The following is a 27,807-nucleotide window of genomic DNA, read 5'->3' as shown; positions in this document are numbered from 1 at the left end:
TCAAGCAGCCTGTCCTGCTGCTTGTCACAGCTCCTTGAGGTCCCAGATTATTTACTGTCCTGCACACTGTGGTGGAGGGCAGGCTGCAAATCCCACAGGGGATAGCTTCATCCCCTGATGGGGCTAGGGCAGGGAAGGGCAATAGGAGAGCACCTACAGCTCCTGTGCTAGTACAGGATGATGAGAAAAATAATGGATTTCTTAACGCTTTCCTAAGTGGCTGCAATGACTGCTCCAGAAGCTTTCCCCACTTTCCTTTCAAGAGAAGCTTGTTATTCTGACTGTATCAATGCAAAAAAATCTCTTTATTAAAGAAGCAAACTACCCTTACTTGCAGTGCCCGCCACAGTGAAGATCTTTCAACTAAAAAAAACTTTTTAAAATCTGGAATGGCTTTTTTTCTTAGCTTAAGTAACATAAGTAACCTGTCATTTTTATATTTTGAATTTCAAAGAAGTCTGAAATTTCATATCTCAGAAGAATGCTTAACTTTTCAAACAATTTCCATTTATGCTTTGTAATGTTTTTTTCTAACCTTTGTGTTAGGCTTCTCTAAGTCCCTTACAGAAACTGAACACAAAATACCAGCAGGTGCCAGAACCCCTATCTCTAAGGGCATTTTGTTCAACTACGAATTGACTCCAGTGAGTGAACTTTGCTGTACTTTGGAAAAAATCCACACATTCGCCCAGGTTTGGCATCCTGGACCCCCACTGTTAAACAAGCACAAGGGACAGAATAATGACACTTAACTGAATTTCTGCCTATTGTGTGCAGCTGTACAGAAAGACTCTCATCTCTTTCACACAGCTTTTTCTAGAGGGCAAAATGATGATTTCACATGCATTTATGTTTTAAGTGTGAGTCAGCTCTCTAGGCAAGGTGAGCTGGCTGGAAACTTGTAATTTGGACTTGTCTATGGCATTGGTTTAATTTGTTTAGGGAACAGAGTTAAAAAAACAAACAAAGAACCTTATGGACCAGAAAGGTGGGACCTGCCTTCAATCCTTAGTTAAAGTAAGAGTACCTTACTTGTACAGCCATGATTTATTGAGATATAAGAAAATTAAGATTGGGAAATTCTTTGAGTCTGGCTGTTGCTGTTGAAACTGGATGGAAAGAAGTTACAGTGGCCAAGTCTGTCTCTTTACATGACCATAAGCCAAAAAATGACCTGTCCTATGCTGAACTTTTTTAGTACAATACTTCAGACTTAATTTATCAAGTAGTTTATACGTGAAAAGAGTATTGCATTTCTTGCATAGGAATAGCTGCTCTGTATGAAGCAGCTTTATGTTAATATGTCTGCAATAAAAGTGAGGTGCAATTCTGTAGAACAGAGAGCTCTGGGTTCAGGATTAAATGGGCCTGTGCACAAAGTCATTGATTTAATCGAGTTTACTTGAAATTGCACTTCTCCTGTAAACCACTGCATGTAAGATTGAGAAGAAGAGAACACAGGTTGTGCACAGGCTGTCCTTCTGGGACTGTTCATGCTGAGGTTGGCTTCAGGATGCCCTCAGTGCTGAAATGGGTTCCTGCTCTGTTCCAAGGGTGCCCTTGGGGTATCCTCAGGGGCATTTCAATGCTGTGTGAAGGTTTTCAGCACCCCTGGGGCTGTGCAGCCACAGGACAGACACAGAGACAGTCAGACACACACATGTAAAGGCACGTGGCTGGACTTGGGCTGGGAGTAGGCAGTGCTGGCCAAAGTGAATTCCAGATGTCCTGCCCCGACCGATGCTTGCTGCTCTCCATGGGAAACTGCCTCAGAGCATGAAGAGGAAGAGGAGGAAGAACAGAAACAAACTTACCTTGTGAGACTTTGATGGTGAACAAAAGGAGGCAAAGGAACATGAAAGAAAGAGAGAGGGAGAAATGTAACTGTAGATGATATATCTGAAACACATGGAGAACCAGAAGAGAATGAACAAACTGAGGCTGCAGAGTAAACAGAGAACAGCTGCTCTACCATCAGACATTCACACCAGGGCTAAACATTTCTTAAAATTTTTGTACTTGAAGTGGATCATTTCATTTGAGACTCTTGTTTAAAGATGACAGGGGAATCCTTATCTGCTTTTCCAGCCCCAGGCAGGACAGTCTGGATAGGCTAACACCTCTGAGCAATGCTCCCAGAAACTCTCTCCTCTGTGCCATTGGCATTTTGTGGGTTTGACTGAAGGGGAGCCACTGAAGGAAGGCATCAAACAAGACATCACAGTGTACCAAAGGGCTCATGGCATACCATTCACAGTCCCAGAGCTGGGACAATTACACCTGAAGAGTTTTTGGCAGCTTCCCTGCTCAGTCTGCTTATGCCCACAGGTAACTCACAACCACAGCATGCCTGTGGTGCTGCAAACACTGGTGCTATTTAACATTCCTACAACGTTTTAAGAACTTGCCCCACCGCTGCAATTGGTGGGAAACTGCAAAAAAAGGTATTTTAACTACTTTCCTCAGGCCTAGTTTGTGGAACAGCTCTTTTTAGATCTTTTTTAAAATGTAGTAAGTCCAGGCAGGCAATTTGTCTTTGGAATTTTCTTCATCTCATGAAGGGTTACTGGTTGGTTTGGGCCTCCTGCTCCCCTTTCCTTTCCAGGACAGCAGTGTTACCTGCCTCAGCAGGGGCCCTGCAGAGCAGAGAGGCTCAGTGATGCTTTCCCTCGGAGCCTGAGCATACAGCAACTGTGCAATCATCTGCTGCTGCTTTTGGCAGGGTCTGAACAGAGTAATTAGCAAAGGAGTGACGAGGCTGGCATGATTGCAGGTGAGTTCTCACTACTGGCTGGCAATGAGCTCTGAGAGTTGGCCGAAGTCTCCATCCAGTGAACCTGAAGCGATGGTGCAGCCAAGCACATCGTTCATTCAGAGGCCAAAAATGAGGGAGGGCTTCCTTCAGAAACCAAACTTGATTTCTTGGCTGCATTCAGCAGAGGCAAAACAATGCCTGGACAAACAGTCCCTCATTTGTGTCCCCTGTGCCACATCAGTGTGACCTTACTATGTTATTTCTCTGGCATTTTTGTCAAGAAATGGCACACAGTCTTTTATACCAGGCTCTGAGCAGGCAGGGACTTCCTGGAAAGTTCATTCCGCACAGTGGGCGGATGAAGATGTGGGCTGGGGACAAGGTGTGCCTGTAGCTGAGGGAGCTTTGCCTGGAAAGCCTTAGGAGGCTTGTTTTCCAGTTGGTTTTGGCCAGCTAATTAGCTGTGGTTTGCCTCAGCTCTGTGCATCATCCCTGCAGAGCTGGCAAGGGGCTCCAGGAGAGCACACTGCAGCAGCACTGCCCAGCCATATTTTGGCAGGAGAATTAAGTGCTCCCTAATTCTACCTTTGCCTTCAGACAGCAGGTACAGCAGAGGACAGTTCCCAAAGCCATCTAGCTGCTTAAAGAAGATATCTCTGGTGTCCAGTGGGGCCAGCTGGCAGTTTGTTTAAATTAGCAGAGAAAATACCCTGTGCTGTGGTGCTGCCAAAAGTAATTAAGTGTGACAGCAAAACTGCATTCAATTTATCTTCCTTCTGGGATATTATCCTGATAAAGGACACCCAGAGGAGATGAGGGGTGGACAGGACCCTCAGGTCAGTCAGTCTCAAGTCCCACCTTGTCCCTGACAGACATGGATCTACCCACTCTTGGAGTCTTCCAGGGACAGAGAGAGCAAATCCTGCCATACTACCTCTGCAGCATTTTGACCTTATTGGAGGAAAAACATCATCTAATTTCCACACAGGTCCTTCCTGGTGTTACTCAAGTCTGTCTTAGGCTGAACTGCTGCCCTCTCACATTTACTAGCCCTCTGAACACTTTCATCATCAGCATGCTACTGTCTTGTGGTTCTCTGGACTCTCTCCAGGTTTTCCACTTGAAGTACTGCCTCCAAAGCTGGCCAAAAGCCTCACCACAGCTTTATGCATGCAAAGAAAGGTGATGGGATCAGCGAAAGCCCTACAAGCTCTGCTCCCACCTGCCTGTGTGGTGTTCATTCCCTCTGTAGCAACGTTCCCCCTGTGCCACTTGTGACTCACTGCAGCCATCACATCCTTCCCTGAAAAACAAGTTGTTCCCTAGTGTGTATTTATGCAGTTGATTAGTCTTTCTGTAGAGTCCTGGGCTTGTCCCTACAGAGTAGCACTTTCTGTTTCCAGACCATTTCTCTGGCTGCATGGATCCAGGCACTGCCCTTGCTGTGCCTGCCGCGCTCGCAGCCAGCGCTGGTGTGTGGCTGGGGAGCCTCTCCTCCAGCCCGTCCTCAAACCACAAATGAAAATACTGAGCAGAGTTGCTCAGGAGGGACCTTTCCACACACCTCTCTTTATTTCTTTGCAGGTTAGGAAAATCCATTTAGAAGAAAGTTTTCAAGTGCATTTTCACGCAGGCCACGTCCCCCTGGCTTGCTGGCAGGAACGCTGTGTGAGACGGGGTCAGCATCTGAAGGTTAGCAGGGATGGCTGACTGCTGCCACCTCTCATGAAATTAATTCCTCTGCCATCAAAGGGAATCAAGCCAGTCTGACACAGCTCACTCTGGACAGAGCCACGGTGACTTTGTGGGGGCGTTTTTTATTTTCTAAATGCATGCGAGTCACTTACTTGATTACTTCTTCCAGGAACTGAAGCATACCTGATTGGCCTGTAATTCTTCTCCCTTTTCCCTCATTAAGGACAGTTTGCCATTATCCTCAGACCAGATTCCCCCTTTCCATGCCTGGGAAATAGCACTAGAAGATGAAAAGCTGGAAGGAGTCTCCTGTTCAAAAGGCATATGGAGGTGGCACTTGGGGAACACAGTTCAGTGGTGGACAAGATGGTGATGGCTTGGACTCAGTGATTTTGGAGGTATTTTCCAACCTCAGTGATTTTATGATTCTGTGGTTCTAACTCCCTCCCAACTCTCTACCAGCTAACAGAGGCAGGCCCAGGTACAGGGAGTGAGGTGATTATCCCTTAGGGAAAGCCTGAGCAGAGTTCCTGACCCTCAGCTGCTTCCCACCCTCCCCTTCACTGCTAGCCCTCACTAGCTCAGACAGGACCTGCTGTGTCCTGCCTCTAGCCCATTCAAATAGCCTGGCACCCTCACAGGGACACATGGGATTGACCATTTCAAGGCAAGGGGACTAGAGGTGGGCAGTGGTTTCACACTTTTTAAACTATTTCCCATGTGCACCCAGATTCAAGTTGCAGTGGTGTACAGTTCCTGTCCAGTGCATCTAATGGTTTGCACACAAACAAAACCCAGCCAAAGCAAATGGGCAGTGTTCTTAAATGAAATGTCCTATTTCTTACATTAGAAAACTGGTTTCCTTCTTAAGTTATTATTATTTTTTAAAATATGATAACAAAAACCAACCAGTTTGGGTTTGACAGGGCTGTTTGATTGAGGTAAGAGCAAGCAATCACTTCATTCTTTGTGTCGATTAAGTTTTTTATTTTCTTTTCTTCTCCATCAACCAAGAGCTGCTGCATTTAGCCACTACTTTCTCTGCATGGCAAGTAAACTTAAAAGCAGCTATTTAATGAGATGGCAAGAAATTGCCAAGGGCTGCAGCTTGTCAGATGCTGCTGGTGAAACATAAGACACATTGACTCCTCTTGCCATTTTCTACTACCACCAGAGGGATGAAATACTGCTGCTGTGCTTGGGGACCACTTGACCTGAACATTCCCACCACATGCTGCTCATCCATTCTCTGCCTCCCAAACTGCTGGAATCCAGCCAGATGTGGGGAAGAGTGTTCTGGGGATACTTCTAAGCTGTATGATTTTCCCCAACAGTGAAACTGGAGAAGACCCTCCCAGTGAGACCCTCCTAAGCACCAACCCCTCTCAGGTGGAGAGCAGGGCTTTGGAGCAAAGCAAGTCCGTTTCAGTGGTGGTTCTTTGTCAGGACAGATGCTTTCCTGACTCTCCCCACACCTGCAGAGTGGGGTCCTGCCAGACAGCGACCCGCACACGGAGACTGCCCCACAGAGGAAGAGCAGAAGAGTTTATGGTTATGAACATTCACTTATGGCATTGCACACAAATCTGGCAGATTCTTGAAGACACATCACATGTGGACAGCAATTCACAATTTAGCCTCAGAAATAACCTGCTCTGGAGGTACATCTGGAAGGAAATGTGGTAGGTGGTTTGCAGGGTAAAGCAAAGAGCAGTATTGCCTTTGTCCTGAGGAAAGTTTTTGCTTTGCATATATTCAGGTTTTTAATACCCATCATTTGTTCTGCATGGGGACTGCCTTAACTGAAGCTGGCTCAGAAATTATCAATGTGGTTTGGTGAGAGGCTTTAACCCCTGGGTTTAGCAGCTGAAAATGTGCACTGGTTTCCTGCCTTTTTTTCCCAATTTCATGCATTTTGTCTTTAGGGGGATTCCTGGCAGCTTCCTGAGATCCTCTCTCCCCCTCTGTCGTGCAGCCACAGATGTTGTCAGCAGAGATGACAAAGTGGAGCCTCTTCAAACCAAAAGGCAAAAGCTGCTGGCAAATGGTCTCTGGGAGAAGGGCTTGCTTTGGGAACTGCCCATCCTATCAGCCTGACAGGTCTCAGACCTGTTTGGTTTGAGGGCTTGCTCATCGGCCTCTGGAAGGGAGTAGGGTCTTGCAGATGCCACCAGCACCCTGAGCTGTGTTTCTTCTGGCTTTCAAAGTGAGATGTCACCTCCATCCTATACACCAGGATACAGGAGATATGACACAACTTTCACCCCAGTAAAAGCCTCTACCAGATGAAAGTTACAGAGCCTGTGTTCTGGTATGGTAATATCTACTAACTGGTGACTTAAATTATGTACATTTAAAAAAGGATTCTTCTTTCCTTAAACTAATGTTTTAGTCAACTCAAAGGGTCTATGGGATGTTGTTCTAGGAGCAGCAAAACATTTCTGGCTCAGCCTAAGAACTTGGTATGAAACATGAAAAAATACTCCAAAACAATGGGTAAATATATCCTGGGGAGGAAGGGGAGGGTCCAGGAGAGTCCCCAGGGCTTTTCTGGGGACAGCTGGCCCTGGGAGCAGAAGTGGCCTAGCAAGAAGGTCTCACTAACTACAGATTTGCAGCCAGACTCGCAAGGGACAAAGGGTTTTCTTGTTCAAATGGATGTGACCAGGGCAGAAGGGGCTCCAGACAGCAGAGTTCACAATGCTCTCCCTTCCTGTGCATTTCATTTCATCCAGGGAAGCTCCTGACCCACGTGGTGGGATGGGAGACTGTCACAGATATGTCACAAGGCCCATTCCCACTGCCCCCTAGCAATATCTCTGCCTACCGTGTTTCTCATGGACTTGCAGAGCCCATCCTGTGTCTCTTTCTCCCTAGAGTGCAGCTCAGCAGCCTGCAGGGACATTATCTGGGACCCAGCGCCTTTGCCAGGGGAGGAGAAGTCAGCAGGGTGAGTGCACTGTACTTACTTGCAAGAATGACCATGTCCATGCCCCAGAAGATGCTCATGATCCAGCCCACCATGACGATGGCCGTCAGGATCTGGATGAGGGCGGCGGCGATGTTCAGCCAGAAGACGCAGCACATGTGCCGGTCCGGGAGGTCGGTGCGGGCCCCGCAGAGCACGGTGAACGCCGACACGAACGTTCCTGGGGACACAGGAGCAGCACACGCCTGTGAGAGCCACAGCAGCACCTCCTGACACTCGCTGCTGTTATGTGTAGTAGATACAATTCACACCATTTCTAGTATGATGTATGTGATATTGAATATTTGCTGGAGTATATATGTTTGTATTAGGAGTCCCCCCCACCCTCAAAGGCGAGACCTAGTGTATATTAGAACCCGATTTACAAGTGGTTCAGCCAGGAGATGGGGATGGGCCATGTCTGGAGAGATACGGGGACCCCAGGCGCTGATCATGAACGACCCAAGATGGATATAATGGAAATCCTCAGGAAGATACATGTGAATGCAGCGTTCCCATAAACTTCATCGAGGGATTCAACAAATCCGGAACTGAATTGTTCAAAAGAAAATCTTATTAACTATGGACTCTGAATGAAAGAAAAGACTGACTGCCGAAATCTTGGCCTCAGGCGGAATTTTCCCTATAAAAACCACTTGTGCCAGGATGGAGGTGTGTGGGCATAGGGAAAAACCTCTGCTGAGGCTGACTTCTTTGTTGCACACCCAGGGCTGACCCCGGGCTCAGCTCTGTTCTTTCCTCGTGGCTGGCTAGATGGAATTTGATTGCAAAATAAATATTTTATTTTTTCATTTTAATTTGGCGGGAAAATTTTTCATTTATACCACTGCCCTCAGGCCTGCTCCCCTCGTGACCTCCAAAATTTACACTCTTGGACTAAGCCTCGCTTCCTGTACTTGAAGACCAGGGTGGAAAAATCACTCCTTGGGTTTTGGCTCCTTCCACCCCACCCCACCTGAACGTGGACAAAAATTCAAAACCCCATAATTCCAATAAAGATTTGTAGGGACGGTATGTTTATCACAGCGCTGGACGTGTGTGAGGGATCTTTCCCCTTCAAAGGACATGCGTGCCCCTGAGGACTCCCAATCCTTTTTTATTACTCCTTAATAATTTCCATATACATAGCATTTCACAATAGGTTCATGCATATTCATTCTGCTGATTTCTTGTTACACTTACAGCTAGTTACACTTGTACTCAGTTTTTTGTCAGAAAGTACAGTAAGAACTCCTGGGTCACTCTGCCCTGTCTGTTTCAAGGTTCGAGGAGTCTTTCTTATCTCTTATATTTTTAGCTTGGAAATTTGCATTCTTTCTCCTTAGCTGGGGCACTTTTACTAGTGTTGCAGTTACCAGACCAAACAGCATATTTTACCTATGTTAGCAAACTCAAAGCAGCACATTTCACCTAAATCCAAATGGATTTCTACCCTGTTAAACTTTCACTCTGTCTCACACCCAACAGAAACCACTTCTGCACTGCAAGGGAGTGCTGTGTATCTGTGGAAATACCTTTGTTCTGCCTGGTGACTTCTCCTGGGGAGAAACACTTACTACACAGCAGATCTATAAAGGAAAACTGAACCCAGAGCTAGGGGAGGACTGGCTCTAGGAATCCCTAATGGGCTGGCAGTCTATTAATATGCACAAATACTCCTCTAAAAGGAGCAGACACAAAAAAACCAAAAAAGGAGTGGCACTGCATTTTTGCACAATGCTCTCCCCAGTCACAAGCTGCTACCTGATGGCATGTTTTAACCCCTCAGAAGTAGCTGAACTTCTTAAAGTGCTGGAGCCAGGGGACCTGGTGTGGCAGTCCTTGGCTCTGCTTGAGACCAACTTACAAATCTTGCAACCACACTTCAAACTTCCTAAAACGTTTCATATGAAGGACCTTATTGATGTATGAGAATTAAAGCTGGGGAAAAACCCAAAAACCTACACCTCAGCAGCCTTTCACAAAGATTTCTCCTAAATTTACACTCTTGGACAAGGCAGATTTTTTACTTTTAGCTGATATGTTGTGCTCATGGCTGGCTGAAGCTCACCGCTCAGGGAAGACTTATCTGTCCCACAACCAACATGAAGAAACACACACTATATCTAAGGAGCAGAAGAAGCAGTTCCTGGCTCCTCTAAAATATGAGCTGGTGGCCAGGAGGTTCAGGCACCTTTTCTAAGTATGGATTTCAACACCTCTTAGCATTATGAATTGTCTTTGTGTTTTTCTAAAACAAATACAGCATTGCTAAGGTAAGTACCAAAGTGCAATGTTGATTGCATTGGATAACACAGTCCTGTGAAATGCCTTCTTTCATCTTGAATTAAAATGTTGGTTTCTACAAAAACTGCCTTTTTTCTTCTTAAAGATGGAAGCCTGCAAACAGCCTGTAAGATGTGAATGAATGAGCACATCTTCAGTGCATGTATCTTGTTGAACTCAGGGGAAGGTGGGAGTCCCTTGATTGGACTGAAGACAGGGACAAAACACTCAGTTTACACTCTTGTAGTAAATCTCATCAGACCAAGAGAGCAGAACCATCTGGTTAGAAGCAAAATACCACTTTGTCCTGCACTGCTAGGGAGGTGGAAGAAAGAATCTCTTTCTTTGCTGCCTCTTCCTCAGTGGGTCACAAGGATAACAGGCAGCTGAGATGCCAAAATGCTGGGGAAGGCCATCTACAGCCTATTTTTGATCCTGCCACCCTCTGCAAGCTTCAGTTCCAGCAACTTCCTAACACTCCACCAGTCCTAAAACCCTGCTTGTTTTCCCGCTGCTGGCTGGATCCAATGTCTTATTCCCACCCCCTCCCTGTGGCACCTGCCAGAGCTGGGCATGGAACAGGCATGGAGGGGAATGAGTGAGTACTGCTGGGGCAGAGGAACACAGCCCTACAGCACAGCATCACAAGGGCAGCATCTTCTGCATGAGAAACATCCCTGGGCTTCCTCCTTGGGCTTTCACAGGCGGGGTTTTATCCCCTTATCCACAAAACCAAAAGGGTCTGCAGAGAGGAAAGGGGAAGTCATTATAATCCCAAAGGATGTTGTGGAAGTCTCCCCATAGCTGTCTTTTGCTCTCTGGCTTTGTCTTCCACGTCTCTTGTGTCCCCCGTGTGGGATTATGTGACATCTCTGCCCTGCTTCACCCACTCTTTTTTTCCTTTATAGTTTATCAAAGCAGAAGGAAGCCTGGAATATTTCCCTCATGCTTCCTGAAAGTGTTGTTTTCAAAACTACACCACAGCACTCTCTGAGATTAAATATGGATTGAGACAAGATCAGAGACTGGGTGTTTATGTTTTACCATCAGGATGCTAAATCTTGCCAAATGAAAATGCCTGTCTCTTTTTAAAATGAAAATCTTTCCCTCTTGCCTAACCTTTAACTCTTCCAAGATGTGTTACAAAGAAAGGTCAAAAATCAGCAATAATTCTTAAACTACAGCTTCAAATCCTTCCAGTGAAGCTTTTAAGATATTTACATCATTAGAGCAAGGTGCTGAATTAGTCAGTCAATGTCCTAAATACCCCAAGCTAAAGTCTAAGTGACTAAGCTAAAGTCTAGTCCCATTCAGAAAGGAATAAAGCTAACAAAGCAATTAAGTGTCCTCCTCTGGACTGGGAATAGATACAGAAACTGGGATTAAAATCTCATGAACCTTGACTTCTGATTCCTCTTCAGGCCACTTTCCTACTCAAGGGAGCCAATTCATTCTTCCAATGTCAGTGCATTTTTTTTATTACTTATGATGAGCCAATCTTTGGGAGCTTCCTGGCATTCTTGAATACAGGATTTTAGCTGTACCAGCAGGCATAGGATGGAAGCATTTTTCCTCTACCCCACACATGGTTGAGAATGCGAAGCAGGAATAAGAGTCTTAAATGCTTTTGCCAAAGTAGATGTTTCCCCCTTAGAAGCCATCATGGTTACACACTGCCAGATCTGGAATTATTTGCATCTGGAAATGCAAATGGTGGAGAGGAGAAGGAGGAGGAGGAGAAGGAAGGCAAGCAAGCTCTATCTGGCTTCCTCAGAGCTGAGGCACTAAACCATTTTCCTTCCTGACCAGGCATTCAGACACTTGAATCCCTACAGCCTGGAAATCCTAAACCTGGAATGCCAGTTGCATATGGCCAAATAAATCATCAGTCCAAAAAGGTCTCAGGTTGTGAGTACAAACAACAAACACAAACCAGTGGCTCCACAAGCAGATATAAACTGAACACCCATGCTGTTATGCCAGTATAACATAAGCATAAATTATAGTAAGCATTTCTTCTAGCTTCCCAATGGAAAACACCCAAACTGCAACAAAATCTGGGATTATTCTAAATCATTAATTAATACAGGCTCTTTGAGGACACAGGGGAGGTGATGAAGATGTCCTGTCCTGTTTTTAATGAGTCTGTTTGGCCCCTTGCAATCACCTGGCTGAACTGTACAGCCCCTGCTGCACCCTAAGCCAGCAAGTACCAGGGGCTGGGCACAGGGAGGGATGGGAGCTGAGGATTGCTCTTCTGGAGCAGCTGGGAGGCAGAGGGTGAAGGCAGCGAGGCTGTCGGGGGTGTCACACAGATCCCACTCACTTGGGGCAGTGTCAGCCAGCTGGGGCATCCACATGGTACTGGGATAGAAAAAGAGTCCCTGGGAGCCTCTGCTTGCTTTGGCTGCCAGCACAATTAGGGTATTTTTAGATTACAAAAGTAAATACAGAAAGATGCTTGTTTCCAGCAGTTTGACCCATTGAACACGAAGGGGATGTGTTATCTCAGAGCAACACAATTAAATGAAGGGGCAAAGGAGGGGGTTTTGCCCTTTCTCTCCTGTCATGCAGGATAAAGTCCCCTCTCTGGTGTCTGCTGCTACCTTGGCAGCCACGGCCTTCCCAAGAGCATCACCTGCTGGTTCCTGGCCTCACAGAATACAGTATACAAACTTGTATGAGAGTGATAGTTCAGGGGGTTTTTGTTTTAGAGCAAAACCTCACACCTTGGAAAGGGATTCCCTGGTTTCCTATTGTTTGAGTCACTCATCCAGGGTGGAGAAAGGCATGAGGTCAAGACCATGGCCTGTCCTGAACAGTCTCCTCTGTGTTATCTGAGTGCAGAAGTGTTATGGAATACCTTAAGCTGCAGGAGAGAAGTTTTTCCTCTCCTGTTTTTACAAGAAAGCCTATCCTGGGCACTCCTGCAAGAGCTTAGTCAGACACAGAGCTTGGCATATTTCATGTGGAGGACCAGCTGTGATGGCACCTTCCCAGGAACATCAGAAGTGGGAGCCTGGTTGGAGCCACAGGGAGGTGGGACACCGATGACCACAGTGGAAGTGCAATAACTTGAGCATACAGACAGTTTAGTGGGCTTCCCAGTCACTGCCAGGTACCTGAGACTTCCCAGAAGCATCCCTGCTGCAAGGAAATCACATCTGATGAGCTGGTACAGGTGGAGGAACAGCAGAAACTAAATTACTGCAATCAGGGGCCACATGTGGAGCTGATGATGGTGATTCTATGATGATGATGATGATTTTCTACCCTACAAAAGCCTGGGAGCCAGGGAGGGGAGGGGGAGTGTTTCTTCCTCTTCCTGAAAGGCTGGGGCTCATTTAAGACATTCTCCTGTAGTGCTGGGAGTAAATAAGGCAGTGTTATGGTGCTTCCTTTCCTGTTCCCAGAGAGGAAAACCAGGGCCACATCATGACTCAGGAGCTGGAGTAAAGCTGCAGGAAGCACACAGCTGGAGGCAAGTACAGGCAAAGATGGGAACAAAACTGGAGGTGTCTGTGGGAAGCAGGGCTGTTGGATCATCACAGGGAGATGTAATTAACAGTGTGTGCTTTGTGGGGATGAGCTGTACCGTGTATTGTGTCAGGGGAGCGCTCTGTGTGGGGACACGTCTGCTGCGTGCCTTTGAATCTTCTTAAGTAAAATGATGATTAGCTGTCATTAAACAGTGCTGGCAGGTATGTGAGGCAGATGTTGTGGATGTGCTGAAGATTCATGAGATGCGCAGGCTCTTGCTTGTGCGAGTCAGAAAAAGCTGTTCAAGGATGGTTATAAGGACTGCACTCCTTGCCTCGGTATAAAAGTGGATATGGTATCTATTAGTCAAGACATCCTTGGCTCCCCAGTGCCATGAACTTGTTTTTATACTCTAGTTAGAGCTGTAAAGAGTCATTTCAGGAGTGGAGGCCTCTCATTCCTTGGCATCAACCCAGTGCCAGCTGTAGCCTTTTGGGTTATGATGAGGGAAACCACTAACCCTTGCTTAAGGAAGGAGTAAGGCATGATGTACTGATGCTCAGCACCATTCCCTCCTCTGCTTAGCTGGGTAGAGCTGGGCTGTGGAAAGGACACTATTAACAAGGTGATAAAATGGAGTTGCAAAACATTAATACCCAGGATGATGAAATTTCCTAAAGCAGACAATAGTTTGTGTCATTGCCTGAGGAAACAGCTGCAAAGTCAAAAGCCCTGGAAGCATTCTGGCCAGTGTGAATCCTCACCAGTGTCCCCAGTCTCCACCTGGCTGGATCTCCCTGGGCTTGGGCTGCTAGTGCAGGTGTGTCACCCTGAGATCAGAGTGCTTTCTTTCCAAGCTTATTGCAGATCTCTGAACAGAAAAGGCTGATTCAGGAAAATATCTGAGGTACCTCTGTGTCATCCTCTGTGGTTGTTGCAGAGGAAAAGTAGAGTTATGGAGGCTGCAGGGTGGCCTGTTGAGGAACTGACCTTTATTGAGTACCTGGCTCTGTGGCCACCTGTGCTCCTTTGCCAGGGGGCAAATTCCTACCCAGTTTCCTCAGAGGAACACCAAACCACTTGCCATTCATAGAAATAGATGAAAATCTGTCCACAGGGTTACAGCTACACTCCTGGAGCACAGCATCCAGCTGCACAGTCTATGCCTTCTCCCAGTGAGCAGTCTGGGAGCACTGAGGAACTCGTGGGGCTGCTCCTGAGGGCTGGGCCAGAGCCTAGTGCAGGGATGGAGGCTGCAATTCCTCACTGGCTGCTGGACTTGTTTCTCTTGGTTGGACTCAATGACCTTAAAGGTCTTTTCCAGCCTTGATGATTCTGTGATATTATGAGATATGAAGAAAGTAGAGGTGGCAAGACTGCAACAGAGTCTGCAGCACCAGCGAGGCTCAAGTGTCCCCCACATGCAACCTGTCAGGGGCATCTCCTGCATCCTTCCCCTTGCAGTTCATTTCAGTCACAGAAGTAAGTCAGCACTGACTGCAATTACCTGGTTTGGGGTCTTTTTTCCTAGAAATAAGCAAGTTTTAGACTAACATTTAAAAGCTCAGGTTTTAGGTTAAAGCTTAATCAAACAGCCATGGGCAAGCTTTTCCCCCCATCCAGTATCCATACAGACTGAAGTCTACCCCTGCAAATACAGTGCAAGGGGGCCAGAGGGGGTAGGTGGCTCTAACGATTTGAGGGGTAAGAAGAGCAGGAGCAGTGGACAGCTTAGGAGACAGGAGGATTCCTTGGTCCCTCTTAGAATTAACAACCTGAATCCCTCAGATTCAGATCTGCCAGGAGGGGACATGGATGACACCTTGGTGCAGATGCCAGCTCCTGTGGACAGCTGCGTGGGCAGGGCTGGGGCAGGAACAGCAGGAGCCCAAGGGTAGGAGCAGGAGAGGAGAAAGGGAAGGAGGAGAGAGTGGAGGCAGCAAACGTGACAGAACCTAGATGTTGCCATGGAGAGTAGCTCATGAATTTTTCTTCTGTGGCCTGCTATTAAAAATGTTTTGTTTATCTTCTGCCAGCACATTGTTTTTATTTCCCCCTTCCATATCCAAAGGACATTTAGGGGGAATTTTGGCTCTCTCCATTCCCTTTGGCCTTGCCGTGGACAAAAATATACAGTCACTTGACAAGAGAGAGCTGGCACCTGCAATCCTTGTCTGCACAGGGTTTGTTCCAAGTCCTGAGCCTGCAGAAGGCAGGCTGTGTATGGGATTAACTCTCTGCTTTCCCTACACATGTGGAAAATGACCTGCACATCCCAAAGCTCTGTGTGCCCGTAGCTGACCCCAGCTTTCCCAGCACCTGGCTGTGGCTCCAGCACTGAGCTCTGCATCTGTTTGTTATCAGGAACTTTGTGTCATGTGGTCAGAGCACACTTGACAGTGTTTGTGTAGCTTCTACAGAAGACAGCCCACGTGCAAATAAGACAGCAGTGCCTTTGCATCAAAAATGAGATTTTTCTCATATTTTATGCTCTAGAAAAAGTTAACTCTTCTAGAAATGCGGAGTTTTTTAAAGTAAAACTTCAAAACTTTGACTGCAACAAACTTTCACAGACTTCCAAGGCTAAAAATACACAGCAAAATCTTAAATTACATTGGGGGGTGGGGGGGAGCTTCATGGAGGTGACTTACTAAAGCTTTAATTATACACGGACCCATCAAAATTATTTTTACTCTGCAGCACTGCAATGTTTTGAACACTTAAAAGCAGCCACCCATAAATAGTGAGATTGAAGTACAGCTTGTTCCACTGCCAGACATTCCACAATCCTTGGGTGAAGTTTTCCAGTCCAGTTCTATGGTTTAATTCTGTTGACTTGATGCATAAAATTAAGGGTGTGCTTGAAGTATTTGAGACTGGAGAATTTCTGCTGAACAGCAAATGCAAGGCCCCAGATAATCCATGGCAGTGGAACAGACCTCAGAATTCTGCCGAGATTTGCTGAATTATCTTTGTAAATTGCACCTGCTTGATTCCCAGATGGTTTTTTTTTCTCTCCTTTTGGATAAATGATGTGGTCCCAGAACCACCAAGGACATTTTGCATCATGCTTTACAGCAGTATGAGCCACTGTAGAGAACATGTAATGTCCCAGAAGTGATGGGGGAAAATTGCTACATGGACAGGAAATAGACATAGGAAATGGGCAAGCTGCAACAAGTAACACCTACAGTCAAGGAATAGGAATTGCTGGAGATAAGCTCGTGGAAGTACATCAGGAGTGGATGGGAGCCAGGGAGGCTGAGTGACCTGCCTCTGCTTCTGCTGCACCGCTGTGAAAACAACTGAGGCACTGCAGCCTCGCTCCTGCTCAGTGCTTGCTTTTCTTCTTTACTAATGGAATGGAGGGAAGATTTTTAATTAATTTGCATCCTTATTAAGTATGCCAGCATTCAGAGTAATAATGCAATTGGCTTCCAATTATAACAAACATAAGGGAGAACAAAAGGCATGACTGCTGTTTACAGCACAGGGCACTTTGCTGAGAGCTCATCTGACCCAGGTGGACTCATTCCTGCTGCTCTGTAACTATCAGCAATTTAAAAGCTCTTTTTTGTGGAATCAGCTCTGCTGCTGGCTTCTCTCTACTGTCTCCTGCCATGCAGAACTTTCTGTATTATATTGTCTACTATGCAACCAGGTACTTACCCCACCTTGTGTTCCCTTCTCCTCCTGCCAGGAGCAGTGGTGTGGATGCTCTGCCATGGCTCTCTTAGTCCTGGGCTGCTCTGCACCCACCTACTGCAGGAGCCTGGGACTTGCATGAGAGAGGAACCAAGGAGCCAAAAATAATCATCCACTAAACCATCTCTTATGTTTAAGACTCTCTTTAAGACTCTGATCCTATTCACAGAAATTATTTTTCTGTTTCTTTGATGTACATCCAGAAACAAACCTCAAGCCATTCTGTTTTGTGCTGGTGATACAGAAATAATTTGAATCTGGCTTTTCACCCAAACTTGACCAACCTGGAAGCTTCAACAGTAGAATGTCTGGGGAGAGCCTCTCCTCATTTCAGAGAGGCCATGAAACCTCCTGCAAGAAAAGCTTTCTGGTCCCTCCAGTTTCTAAAGGATGCTGGAAGTAAAAGCTGTGTAACAGCAGAAGCATAATGAGGAAAAGCCTGTGGACTTTTATGAGCTTTCACACAGGCTCTTGTCAATTATACAGTGATGAACTGAAGTTTATTCTTAATTGTCTGTGCCACAGAAAGCTCTTTCTCATCAGGCACAGAGCCGGAGGAGGGCACACAGGGTTCTCCAGCTGCCACGTGAGTTTAAGGGCTGCTGGGTGAGGCCACATCAAATGCTCACTCCTCCTCTGCCCTCGCATGGGTTCCAGTGCCACCAGCCCATCCTGGGGAGCTCTGCCAGGGCAGAGGAAAGCAGCAGGCCAGGGGCAGTGCAGGCTCTCTCCCCCCAGCCCGGCAGCCACAGCTCCAGGTGAGGTCTGCAGCTGCTCTCATCATGTCTCTCTCATCAATGCCTTGAGATGAATTTAGCCCTTTGAAGCTCCCTAGGAGGGTCTGCTCTGCTCATGGAGGGATGGATTAACTACGTCTAAGTTTCACTGAGCAGTGACTCTGAGCTTGCTGTGATACCCTGGAACCCTTAACTGTGAAGACAAATCATGTTAATTAGAGACTACCAGGGCACAAGACAGAATTAATCTTATTAGAAAGTTAGATGGGGATGCAGAGCAATTAGAGGTTATTCTACTGAACAAGGCAGCTGAAATGGCAGTGTAATAAATTGCATCAGCCTCCAAAATCACCTCAAAGTACAAGTTATCTTTTAAGGACTAAAGGAATGTAAAACAAAATTGACATAAATGTTCAGAGATCTGCAGTGATAAGCATGCAGGAGGCTAACAAAAACAGCATTTCATCTTTTTCTCTTAATCCAGAAAACTCAGTGCGCACATTTTATGAGCCAAAGTGTCTCAAGCAGGGACAAACAGGACATAAGAGAATTGCACTCTGTAGCTAAGTGATGTGGTGCTGTACCCAGGAGTCTGGAATATGATTTGTGAGACCAGAACTCCATCCTGGATTTACAGCTGCTTGCTAAGTATTTCTGATGCTATAACTTGATTCTTATAATGCTGAAGTAACTTTATTAAGGTGTTAATTTAGAAAGTCTGTCAGGAAATTTACTGTCTAGCCTGACGGAGCTATATCCTTGTTGTTCTGTTCAGTGCTACCATTAGTCAAATAGTGACCAGGTCTTGATTTTAAAGGACACTTTTCATAAAACCTCTACTCCTAGATGAAAGGTAAAGCACTTTATCTACTAAAGCCATTGCTGTTTTGCTGATGTACATAGCATCCAATATATTTAGGAGATGGTGCTTTGCACTCTAAGTTTGGCTTTGGTACCTTCAGGTCATTCAGGCACTTTACAAACAAAAATCTCATTTCATGGTTGTTTACTTGACTGAGGATATCAAGATGTTTTATCCTATTCAGCAAAACCATTATGGAGCATTTTCAACAGTACATGCAGCTTTTGTATCCCTTTTAACTGGAACTTCCCACCTCAGCATTCCTGGCCAGCAGATTCAAACATGAAGGGCTCTGCAGAAGAGCAGTGTGGGATGAGGAGGACAAGGATCCACTCAGGCTGAGCTGCAGCACCCCACGGCCTCCTTGGTGAGGGTGCTGTAATTCTAGAGGTGGAGCACCAAGCCAGAGTGAGCCTCTACACGTAACCTGTCTTGCTCCTGTGGACAAGCTCTGGAGTCTTCCACAGCCATTTTGGCTCCCCTTGGAAAGGCCCCATGCAGGCCAACAAAAGCAAATCTCTTCTGGCAGCAGAGAAATGAGCTGTGGTACCTCGTGCCTGACATCACCCCAGCCCAGGCTCCATAAATAGTGCAGGCTGGAGTGACCCCTGACTTTACAGATTCTGTGGTTATGAGCACCAGCCAAGACAAATGAATCCAGCCCCAACAGAACAGTTTTCTAAAAGGAGGATTTCTGATGAGGATGGAGAAAATATGGATATTATGGAGGCTAGTGCATGTGTCAGTACCAGCAGGGATCCTGTGATGCTGTGGAGAAGGACCTGAGCAAATTGCTCTACTTTAACCCAGTCGCTGGAAGGACTAAGTGACCCCCAGAAGCCTCTTCCAGTCCCAGCTATTCTATGGTATTTCAGTAACTTTAATGACTCCATACAAAGCTTAGCTGATCTCCCTGGTTTTGTTTCCCAGGGCTGTGTCCTTCTGCCACCACAGCCCTTGAATGCAGGCCTCTTCATGATTTCTCCATTTATTTTTGAAAAGCTGCTCTAGCTCTAAAATGTCAAGTGCAATTACTCTCACAGCAATCAGAAAATTTGCTTGTGAGCTGCTGATCACACCAAAACAGATGAACCTCAAGTGCCTCCCCTGAGCTGTGCAGGGCCCTGTCAAAAAGCTCGGGCAGGCTCTGAGGGGAGATGCCTTTGTACTGAAGGGAAACTGCTTTGTGCACAAGTATGGGCCTTCTTTAGGAGAAATATTTACTTGGATAAAATCGTCATTTCTGCTGGGGCTAGTCCTCTTCTGAGAGCAAAGCCAAAGGAAATACCACAGCTTAGTTAAGCAGGTCACAAGCATAGATGAGTGTTTGTGTTCAAATGCCAGGTTATCCACAGTTAATTCTTCTTGGCCATCTGGATGTGTCCAGCAAGGCCTGCAGAGCCACAGCCGTGTAGATGTGCTTGTGAGATTTTATATGTGGTCTTTTCATCTGAATTCCCTCTTCCTTCCACCACTTGGATTTCTTGTGTTCCAGTTTGCAGCAAAAAGCACTTGATTTACATGTATTTCTGTCCAAGGACTGATTTTTCCCTTTACCAAATACTTTCCAATATCTCAATATCTGCCAACTAGACAAAAATTAATGCTTTTTTTTTTTTTTTTTTTTTTTTTTTGGTAGATGTCACAAAGAACTGAGCTCACAACATCGCAATAGAGCACATAATGATTCTGAGTAAAACACCAAGAGTATTTTGGTATAAAATACTTTCACATACCTCTATGTACATATGTACAATGACTCAAGGACCTCATTTTTTGGAGGCTAGAGGAGATTTATATGGAATGAGGTGTCCCAGGAAAAAGGGTTATGCAGAGAAACTTGAAATTATCATGGTTTCATTCCACCTCTTTGTTTTTTTAAATTCTGATCTGCAACAGGTTACAATGAGGTTGGGCACAATGGTGACGTGGTTCAACACTCCTATGCAGGACTGCTGGAAGCACTCATCTCACTGTCAAGCGGTGCAGCTGAGATTCAGCCTTTTAAATGTCCTTTCCAGAAGTCACACTGGGGGCAGCAGAGCAACCATAACACCTGACACTGACATTGCAATGCAATGCAATTCTCTGCTAAATAAAGATGTTGATTCTCTGCTTCTGTACATCCTCCAGTTTGGCTAACTGGAATTCACTAGGGTCAATTTTCCATCGTGTCTTCTAAGCAAGGCTGATTTTTGAGGAGTGCCAGTCCTGCAGAGGAAAGGGAATTCACATTTGCCACTTGTGTGCCAGCCAGGGCCAGGCTTCAAGTGGTAAGAAGTGTTTGCATCACACAAGACTCCCTGGGCCAAAGAGCTCTTTCTGCAGTTCTTGACTGTTTCCAAAGCTGCTCCTCCCATATTTTCTTGGGAACTGGGTCCTGTGTCTCTCAAGAGCCTGTGGCTCCCTGGAGTAGCTCAAAAATCTTCATCACCTCCCACTCACCGAGGACTTTTGCACCTTGCATGGCTCCCTCAGTTCAGGACTCTGAACCAGAGGAATGCATTTCCTTGGAAATAAGGAGTGGGCATAGGAGGAAAACACTTCTTTCAAGAAGGCCAGGCACAGCTGAGGGACCATTCCTCTAACCTTTATTCATTCCTCCATTGTTTTACTTTTCCTTCTGCCAAAAAATACATCTATATTGGACCCAGATTCATCCCTGACATAAATCCACTGACTGCCAGAGTCACACCAGGGATTAATTTGGCTCGCCAGGGCTAACCTGATCTTGGCAGCAATTCTGCAGTGCAAACTGCAGAAAGACAGTACTTTTAAATAATAGTCACAGGCCATGGCAAGCAGCATACACCTGCTGCTTGGCATGAGGTTGATAAATTCAAACATGGATAGCATGGATACATCCTTAAGCAGAATTGAAATTGTAGAAAACTGATTTTATCTGCATACATGTACTTTCCTAACTTTCTAGCAAGTCTGTTAAGCTGTGTGAGGAGCAGGCTCTGCTCAGCAGATGGTGTTGCTCTCCTTGCTCCTCAGCTGAGCAGGCCCAGCAGGCACCTGGGGATCATGGCTGGTTCTTTGGGCCTGCCTTGAGCCCAGCAGCTGTACAGCTGTGAGACTCATTATCCAGCTCCTGTGACTCTCCAGCTTCTAATGGCAGCTGTGGCTTAAGCTCCTTATCCCACCTGGATTCACTGTATCTGCATTCACACTACAACATGAATTCAGTATATGGGACTGCACAGCTGAAATTAAGGGGAGGTCTACACTTTACCCCACTGCAGAAGAAGGTCTCTTGGATATTCTACCTCAGCAGAATTGTGTCGGTCATGCAGCTTCACTTGTCTCTCCAGGTCCCCTAACCAACTTCTTTCCTCCCTTGCTTTTTCTTGGAAATGTTGCAACATTACCTAAATTTGCCTTCTTTCACAAATGAGGTTTCTGTCCCCTCTGCTGAAACAGTTCTCACCAAGGTCTGCAAAGAGACAGGATGAGTGTCAGGACCTGTGCTCTAGGTTTCTGGTTCCTAGCTCTGGCCTGCACCAGGGCTCTCTGACATCTTGCCTTCTGCCTCCCTTCTGTCTCTGACCCTGCCCTCAGCATCTCTCACTCCTTGTTGCCATCCTTCCCTTCCTGTTTCACAGAGGCACTGACTCAGCCTCTGCAATTCCCTTCCCCATTCTCCGCTCTCTCCATACTATGCCCTCTTTAAACTTCACCTGCACACAAGCCTTGGTGTGCCATCTCCATTTCTTTGTCAGTGACTCAACTCCTGCATCTCTTTAGGACACCTCTCCCATATCCTGCCCACTCCTTGTGGTCTTTCTGCTTGGACATCCTCTCCTCTTAATGAAGATAGCAAAGTCAAACTCCATTTCTTTGCACAGTGAATGTTTCTTACTGATGACACCACCAACCACCTTTCCAACAATCTGGCTTTCAAGGAAATAGAAAAGGAGGATAATTATGTATTTTATTCCTCCCTCTCCTTTCCCCATGCAGTCGGGTTGCTCCAACTTCTATTTCTTTTTCCTCTCTCTCATAAAATGAAACATTTTCCCCTTCCTTATATTCACCTACTCTCCAGCCAGAGTTCCCTTTCACATGCCACATCGAATGCTTTTCCCTCTAAGACTTGGCTTTCAGAGCTGGTGAAATCCTGTTACTGTTTCTGTTTACAGACATCCTGCAACACAAATGCCCAACCTTGAAGTAGGGATTTGTTCTAGATCCTGTGTGACACAAGGTAACTTGCTGTAACAACATATTTCCCTAGATAATGGATGTCCCGGTGTGTATTAGGAATCTAGAAAGGCTGCATCAGTTAAACCACTGTTGTGTCATTGTATTTTTATTTATAGGTCAGATGCTTTTCTTGCACATGTAGGCACCTGCAGTTCTGACTACCAAAAAGACAGGCAGTAATGCTTTCTCCTGCCCAAAATTCAATAATAGAGCTCCTTCCCACACCCCTCCCCAAAGGATGGGCTCCTGTGTGCTCTGAAAGCACAGACCACTGATGTGCTGCTGTACACCTTAATGTTCTCCTCCTACTTAGGGATTCCTTACTCTTTTCTGCTAATCCCTGCAGGTGTCTGAAGCATACTTCTACAGTCATTATAACTTCCTACACTTAAGCATTAAATTACCCTGCGTTTCTAGCTAAAATAATTCCTTTTTCTTTTAATTTTAGTAATTAAAAGCATAGCACTTTTTCTTCTCTCACATTTTACAAAACAAGATTTCTAGTACAGCACTGTACAAAAGCAGCAATCCGACACATCAGAACTATTCTGCCATCTTTTATTGTGCCTTGTCTGAAATGAAAAAAAAAAAAATAAGCATGTATTTTTAGCTGTGCTGCACAGAACAATCTGATAGCAGAGGCCTGTTATTGTCATTTAAAGAACCATTTGTTTAACTAGATGCACTCATGAAAAATTATCTTAAATTTTACAATTTTTGAGAGAAAAGTGTCTGTTCCATGACAAATCCGAAGACACTGATCCACTAAGACCACATCATAGAGCAGCTCCACCTTTGGAACAGCAGCACCACTGGTCTGGGACATCAGCCATCCACAGCAAACCACACCTCTCCATCTCAGACACAGGGAAGGAATTAAGACAGTGCAATACCCTAAGCAAGAAGGGTTTACTGTAGGATCTCACATCCTTAATGATCCTTACACTGCACTGCAAATGGAACCACTGTTCTATGGCAGCTCCTTGTCAGGAGATCTGTAACAATCTGGTTCACAGAGAAGCAGGGGAGAAGGGAAGCAGAAGTTCAAAATGCACAGATCAAACTCCTGAATGAGAAGTCGCAAAGGGTTGTGCAGATCCCATTAGCTCTCACCCAGCAAATGCTCCTCACTTACAAGAGGAACTTCAGCACATAGCAAAAGCACTGGGTGCTTGTGACTGGGCAGAACTGTGGTCATGGGTGGGCCTGGAGTGCAGGTGGAACAAACCAGCCTAAATGTGTCATTCATGAAACCACAGGGAGCTCAAGGCTGCAGTGCTCCCCTGCAAGTTCCTCCTGTGCTCCCCTGAAAGAAACTAGAGGCAGCCCCAGGACTTTTAGAAATCCTGGCATTCACCTTTGCAATTTGCTCTGTGTTCTTCTCAACCATCACATCTGACAGAAAGCACGACCAGATTCAGGGTGGGAAGAGGACTGGATGGAGTGAAAATGGTGATTAATTCCCCTTAGTACTCTTTGAACTAATACTGATCAAAATACATGCAGAAGAAAGATCAGAGAGAAGAACAATACATGGGTGCAAGTGCCACTCACAGGGTAGGAAAATCCCTGAATCTTAGAATACCTTGAGGAAGAAAGGAGTACCTGGAGGAGGTGCAGGTGCATTTGCTGGCATGTTGGCTGGCTGCACAAAGCAGAAGCTGTGTGGTGCTGTGGGCAAGTTCAGCCTCATCATTCCCAGATAAGGGACAAATTGTACAAGGCAGGCACAGTGTGCACAATCCATGGAACCCATGTGAATCATCCCATTTCTAGATCTGGCTTTAAGGCAATACAAGTCTATCTGAAAAGTGCTTTTTATTTTCCTGTTAGTGAAAATTAACAGCTGAGCCAAACTGTTCAGCAGGGGGAGAACACAAACATCATTCTTACCCTTCTCAAATGTCTGGCCCTAAACTATTTATAATCCTTAAAAAAAAAAAAAAAAATTACATACACAAGTAACTGCACCTATTTTTCCACTTATTTTGTTTTAAACTTACTGTCTCTTCTCTCAGAATGTCCATACTGACCAAGAGCAACACTTCATCTAGCTCCCTTTATTTTAGCATCTCATAAGTACTAATGATACCCCAGTTTATGTCTGTGTAATTACACATGGCAATGTTCTCTTCCTACTGTTGAAGAATGATAGAAGGAAGGCAGAGAAACTAGAGCATGGGCATTTGAAAACACTTTGGCACCAAATTCCTACTGAAATCAAGGAATTCCAGACTAAATCATGCCTCAGGCCATAGTGAAAGAACCATCAGGTTGCTCAAATTCTGAATTTCCTAGTTAAGCCTTGCTGCCCTCCATGGGTTTTGGCTACAATGTAATATATAGATTAAGATTACAAGTATGGACCAGAAAAGAAGCATTACAGGATATTAAGGAATGTTCATCTGAAATGTCTTTCCCATGCTGTCATATTTCTTCCTGCTTTAGCAATGCTAATGACATCTTATGAGGATTTTGATGACTTGAGGAGAGCAGAACTGATCCAATAGATTCCTATCAAGCATTTATGCTGTGCAGCTGTATTAGAACTTCATAGGCTGAAGAGGAGCAGTGGACACCCAATTAATCTCTTCTTAGTATAGGTAATAAACCTGTATCAGAGTCCATAGAAGGGAACACTTATCTGTGTCACAGCAGGTTCAGTGCAAAGTCTTTCCAGAGGTGTCCTAAACTTAAACTTGGCTTTAACTGTGGCTTTGCACTGAGTTTTTGGTAGATGGTTTTCTGTGCTTTTTATTGATGTGAGGTGCTGTTGCAAGTCCCTGGCTGGGTAATAACTAGCATTGACTCCATGATTCACAGAAGACTGATCAATCTCTTTATTATATTATCATCATTAAGAAACCCATTGCTTTTATAGACAGGTACAATACAGGTGGACCTAACTGGTCCCCCAATCCAAACACCATCACCATTGGCCAATTAAGAAACCACCCTTTGGTAAACAAATCTCCATAACAGATTCCACATGTTTACAATAACAGGTACAGCAAGCTAAGAATTATTTCTCATTCTTTTCTCTGATATTCTCACAGACTTTTCCCCAGGACAATGCCTGGGAAAGTTGTTTCTCTCTGTGGCCAGAGAACTGCTGCCACAATGAGGTGCTGTCATGTCCAGCCAAGATCAAGGGACAGACAGTGTTTGTAGAATTGCCACAATCAAGTCTCTGATGGATATGTCAGTGACCCAGAAGTCAGAAGAGTGAGAAGGGAAACCTTTCTTCACCAGTCATCACACACAGGAATTACAGCCAGGCACCATCCTGGCTGGCTGGGGTGAAGTGAGGAGGGGCACTAGGCAAGGATCATCTCTCAGCCCCACTGGTAACCTGAGCAGCTCTCAATGCTACTGATACAGAGCATGCAAGGACCTCTCTCATGTTTTCTATCCCTTAGATAATGCCTGAAGGAAAGAAACATTGTGAACACCTAGCACACCCCTCAAGGAAGGGATCTAAATATCACCGTGAGCAGTGCTGAGAGAACACATGCTCAAGGTGTCCCAGGGTCAGCAAAGCCCTCGGGACTGGGCTAAGGAGGGAGGCTATGGAAGAGCAGGACAGAAATTGGTGATGTGCTGTGGTCAGCTGCCCATGGCTGGCTGCCACACACCCACCCAGTCACCCTCTCACTCCCCTTCTTTTCCAAAGAGCAGAGGGAAAAAAGAAGACTAAAAAGGTTTGTGGGTCAAGGTAAAGAACAGCAGGATCATGTGCCAATTATCATCAAAGGTGAAACAGACTGGACTTGGGGAAAACCAATTTATTGCCGATTAAAATAGGTTTGGATAGTGAGAAACAAAACATGACCCTTGCCCCTTTATTTTCCCCTCCACTCCCAGGTGGAGTTCTTCTTCACCTTTCACTTCACTCTTTCATTCCTGATTTCTCTTCCTCTGCCCCACTCTGAACAGTGCAGGATGGATGGGGAGTGACAGAGGATTTGTGGTCAGTTCTTGGAAGTTCCCCTCTCCATGCACGTCTCTCTGGGATATTCTCACAGATGTGACCCCTTCCCTCCCTCTCTCCCTCCCTCTCTATACCACATGCTTTGGGAAAGGGCTGCCAAAGAGCTGCACTCTGTAATGATGGAAATTACAGAAATTATAGGGTTTTATGTTGAGCACTCATAAGAAAGAGAGGAGGTCTGAGTTTCAAAAATGCACAAATTCCAAAAGACACAGCAGATGTGAATGCATTAGGAGACAGCACGGAGGTCAGAACTATTTCAGTTCTTCTAAGGACAAGATGAAATCCAGAAAGATTTGCAATGCCTGAAATGTTTTGAAACTATTGAAGCAAATGCCTTATTTTGCAAACCAGATAATGGGTAGCTTTCATCTGACCTAACTTCTGATATCTGCAAGGGAGGTGTCTTGATCTGAGCCACTTACCCTTTGGAGGCAAAAAAAAAAAAAAAAAAAAAAAAAAAAAAAAAAAAAAAAGAGATGGAAGCCCCCAGAGGGTGTGATTCACTTAACCCAGTTTAAAGCGATGAGTCACATGCTGGTAGCACTTAATTCCTCCTCTCACATTATAAAGGCAACCAACTCAGGTGCACAGGTTACATGAACCCCATCTAATCTGCCCAATAAATACGTTTGCCATTAATCTATTTTGATTAAATGATACTTATAAAACTCCCCTTGCTTTGGTGTATCAGCCAGCTAATCAACTCCTTTAGGAGGAGCTCTTCCTACAGGCCAGTAGGATTTTACTCTGTGCGTTACAGATCTTCCTCTGAAACTTCTGGTACTGACAGAGTGAGGCACAACAGAGCCAGGACTTTGTTCTGCAGGACTCCTGTGCCCTCAGTGCAGAAAACAGCCCTGTTTCTATGGATACAGGAGGATGGCAGAACCTAAACTGTGCTTTATGGTAATACCAATGTGCCTATTTTTGAATAATATTTTTACTGCTTGTCCCTGTTGATAAAGAGAAGCAAAAAGGAGTTCTTTGTTCTGATCATTACAGTTTATCAAAATGACCTTGTTGTTGCCTGAAGGCTTTACAATGCTAATGAAATGCTCCTGCAACAGCAGGAAGACATCTCAATTTGATGTTTCTAGCTCTTTTCATATTGCTTAT

The 27,807-nt window shown here is 45.4% G+C and overlaps 1 protein-coding gene across 2 annotated transcripts in view; it reads right to left on the bottom strand.

Annotated features, from left to right (window-relative positions):
• Positions 1-27,807, bottom strand: part of STUM (stum, mechanosensory transduction mediator homolog) — a 48,248-nt gene that overhangs the window by 7,649 nt on the left and 12,792 nt on the right. For both annotated transcript variants that reach the window (XM_021536999.3, XM_021536997.3), the window contains exon 2: positions 7,420-7,599. In XM_021536999.3, coding sequence (XP_021392674.1) covers positions 7,420-7,599 — 180 coding nt within the window. The remainder of the gene's footprint in view (positions 1-7,419; positions 7,600-27,807) is intronic.

Source organism: Lonchura striata, chromosome 3 (assembly GCF_046129695.1).
Source record: "Lonchura striata isolate bLonStr1 chromosome 3, bLonStr1.mat, whole genome shotgun sequence".
NCBI classification, from domain to species: domain Eukaryota; kingdom Metazoa; phylum Chordata; class Aves; order Passeriformes; family Estrildidae; genus Lonchura; species Lonchura striata.
Note: the sequence above shows the minus strand (reverse complement) of the source record. Positions and strands in the feature narration are given on the sequence as shown.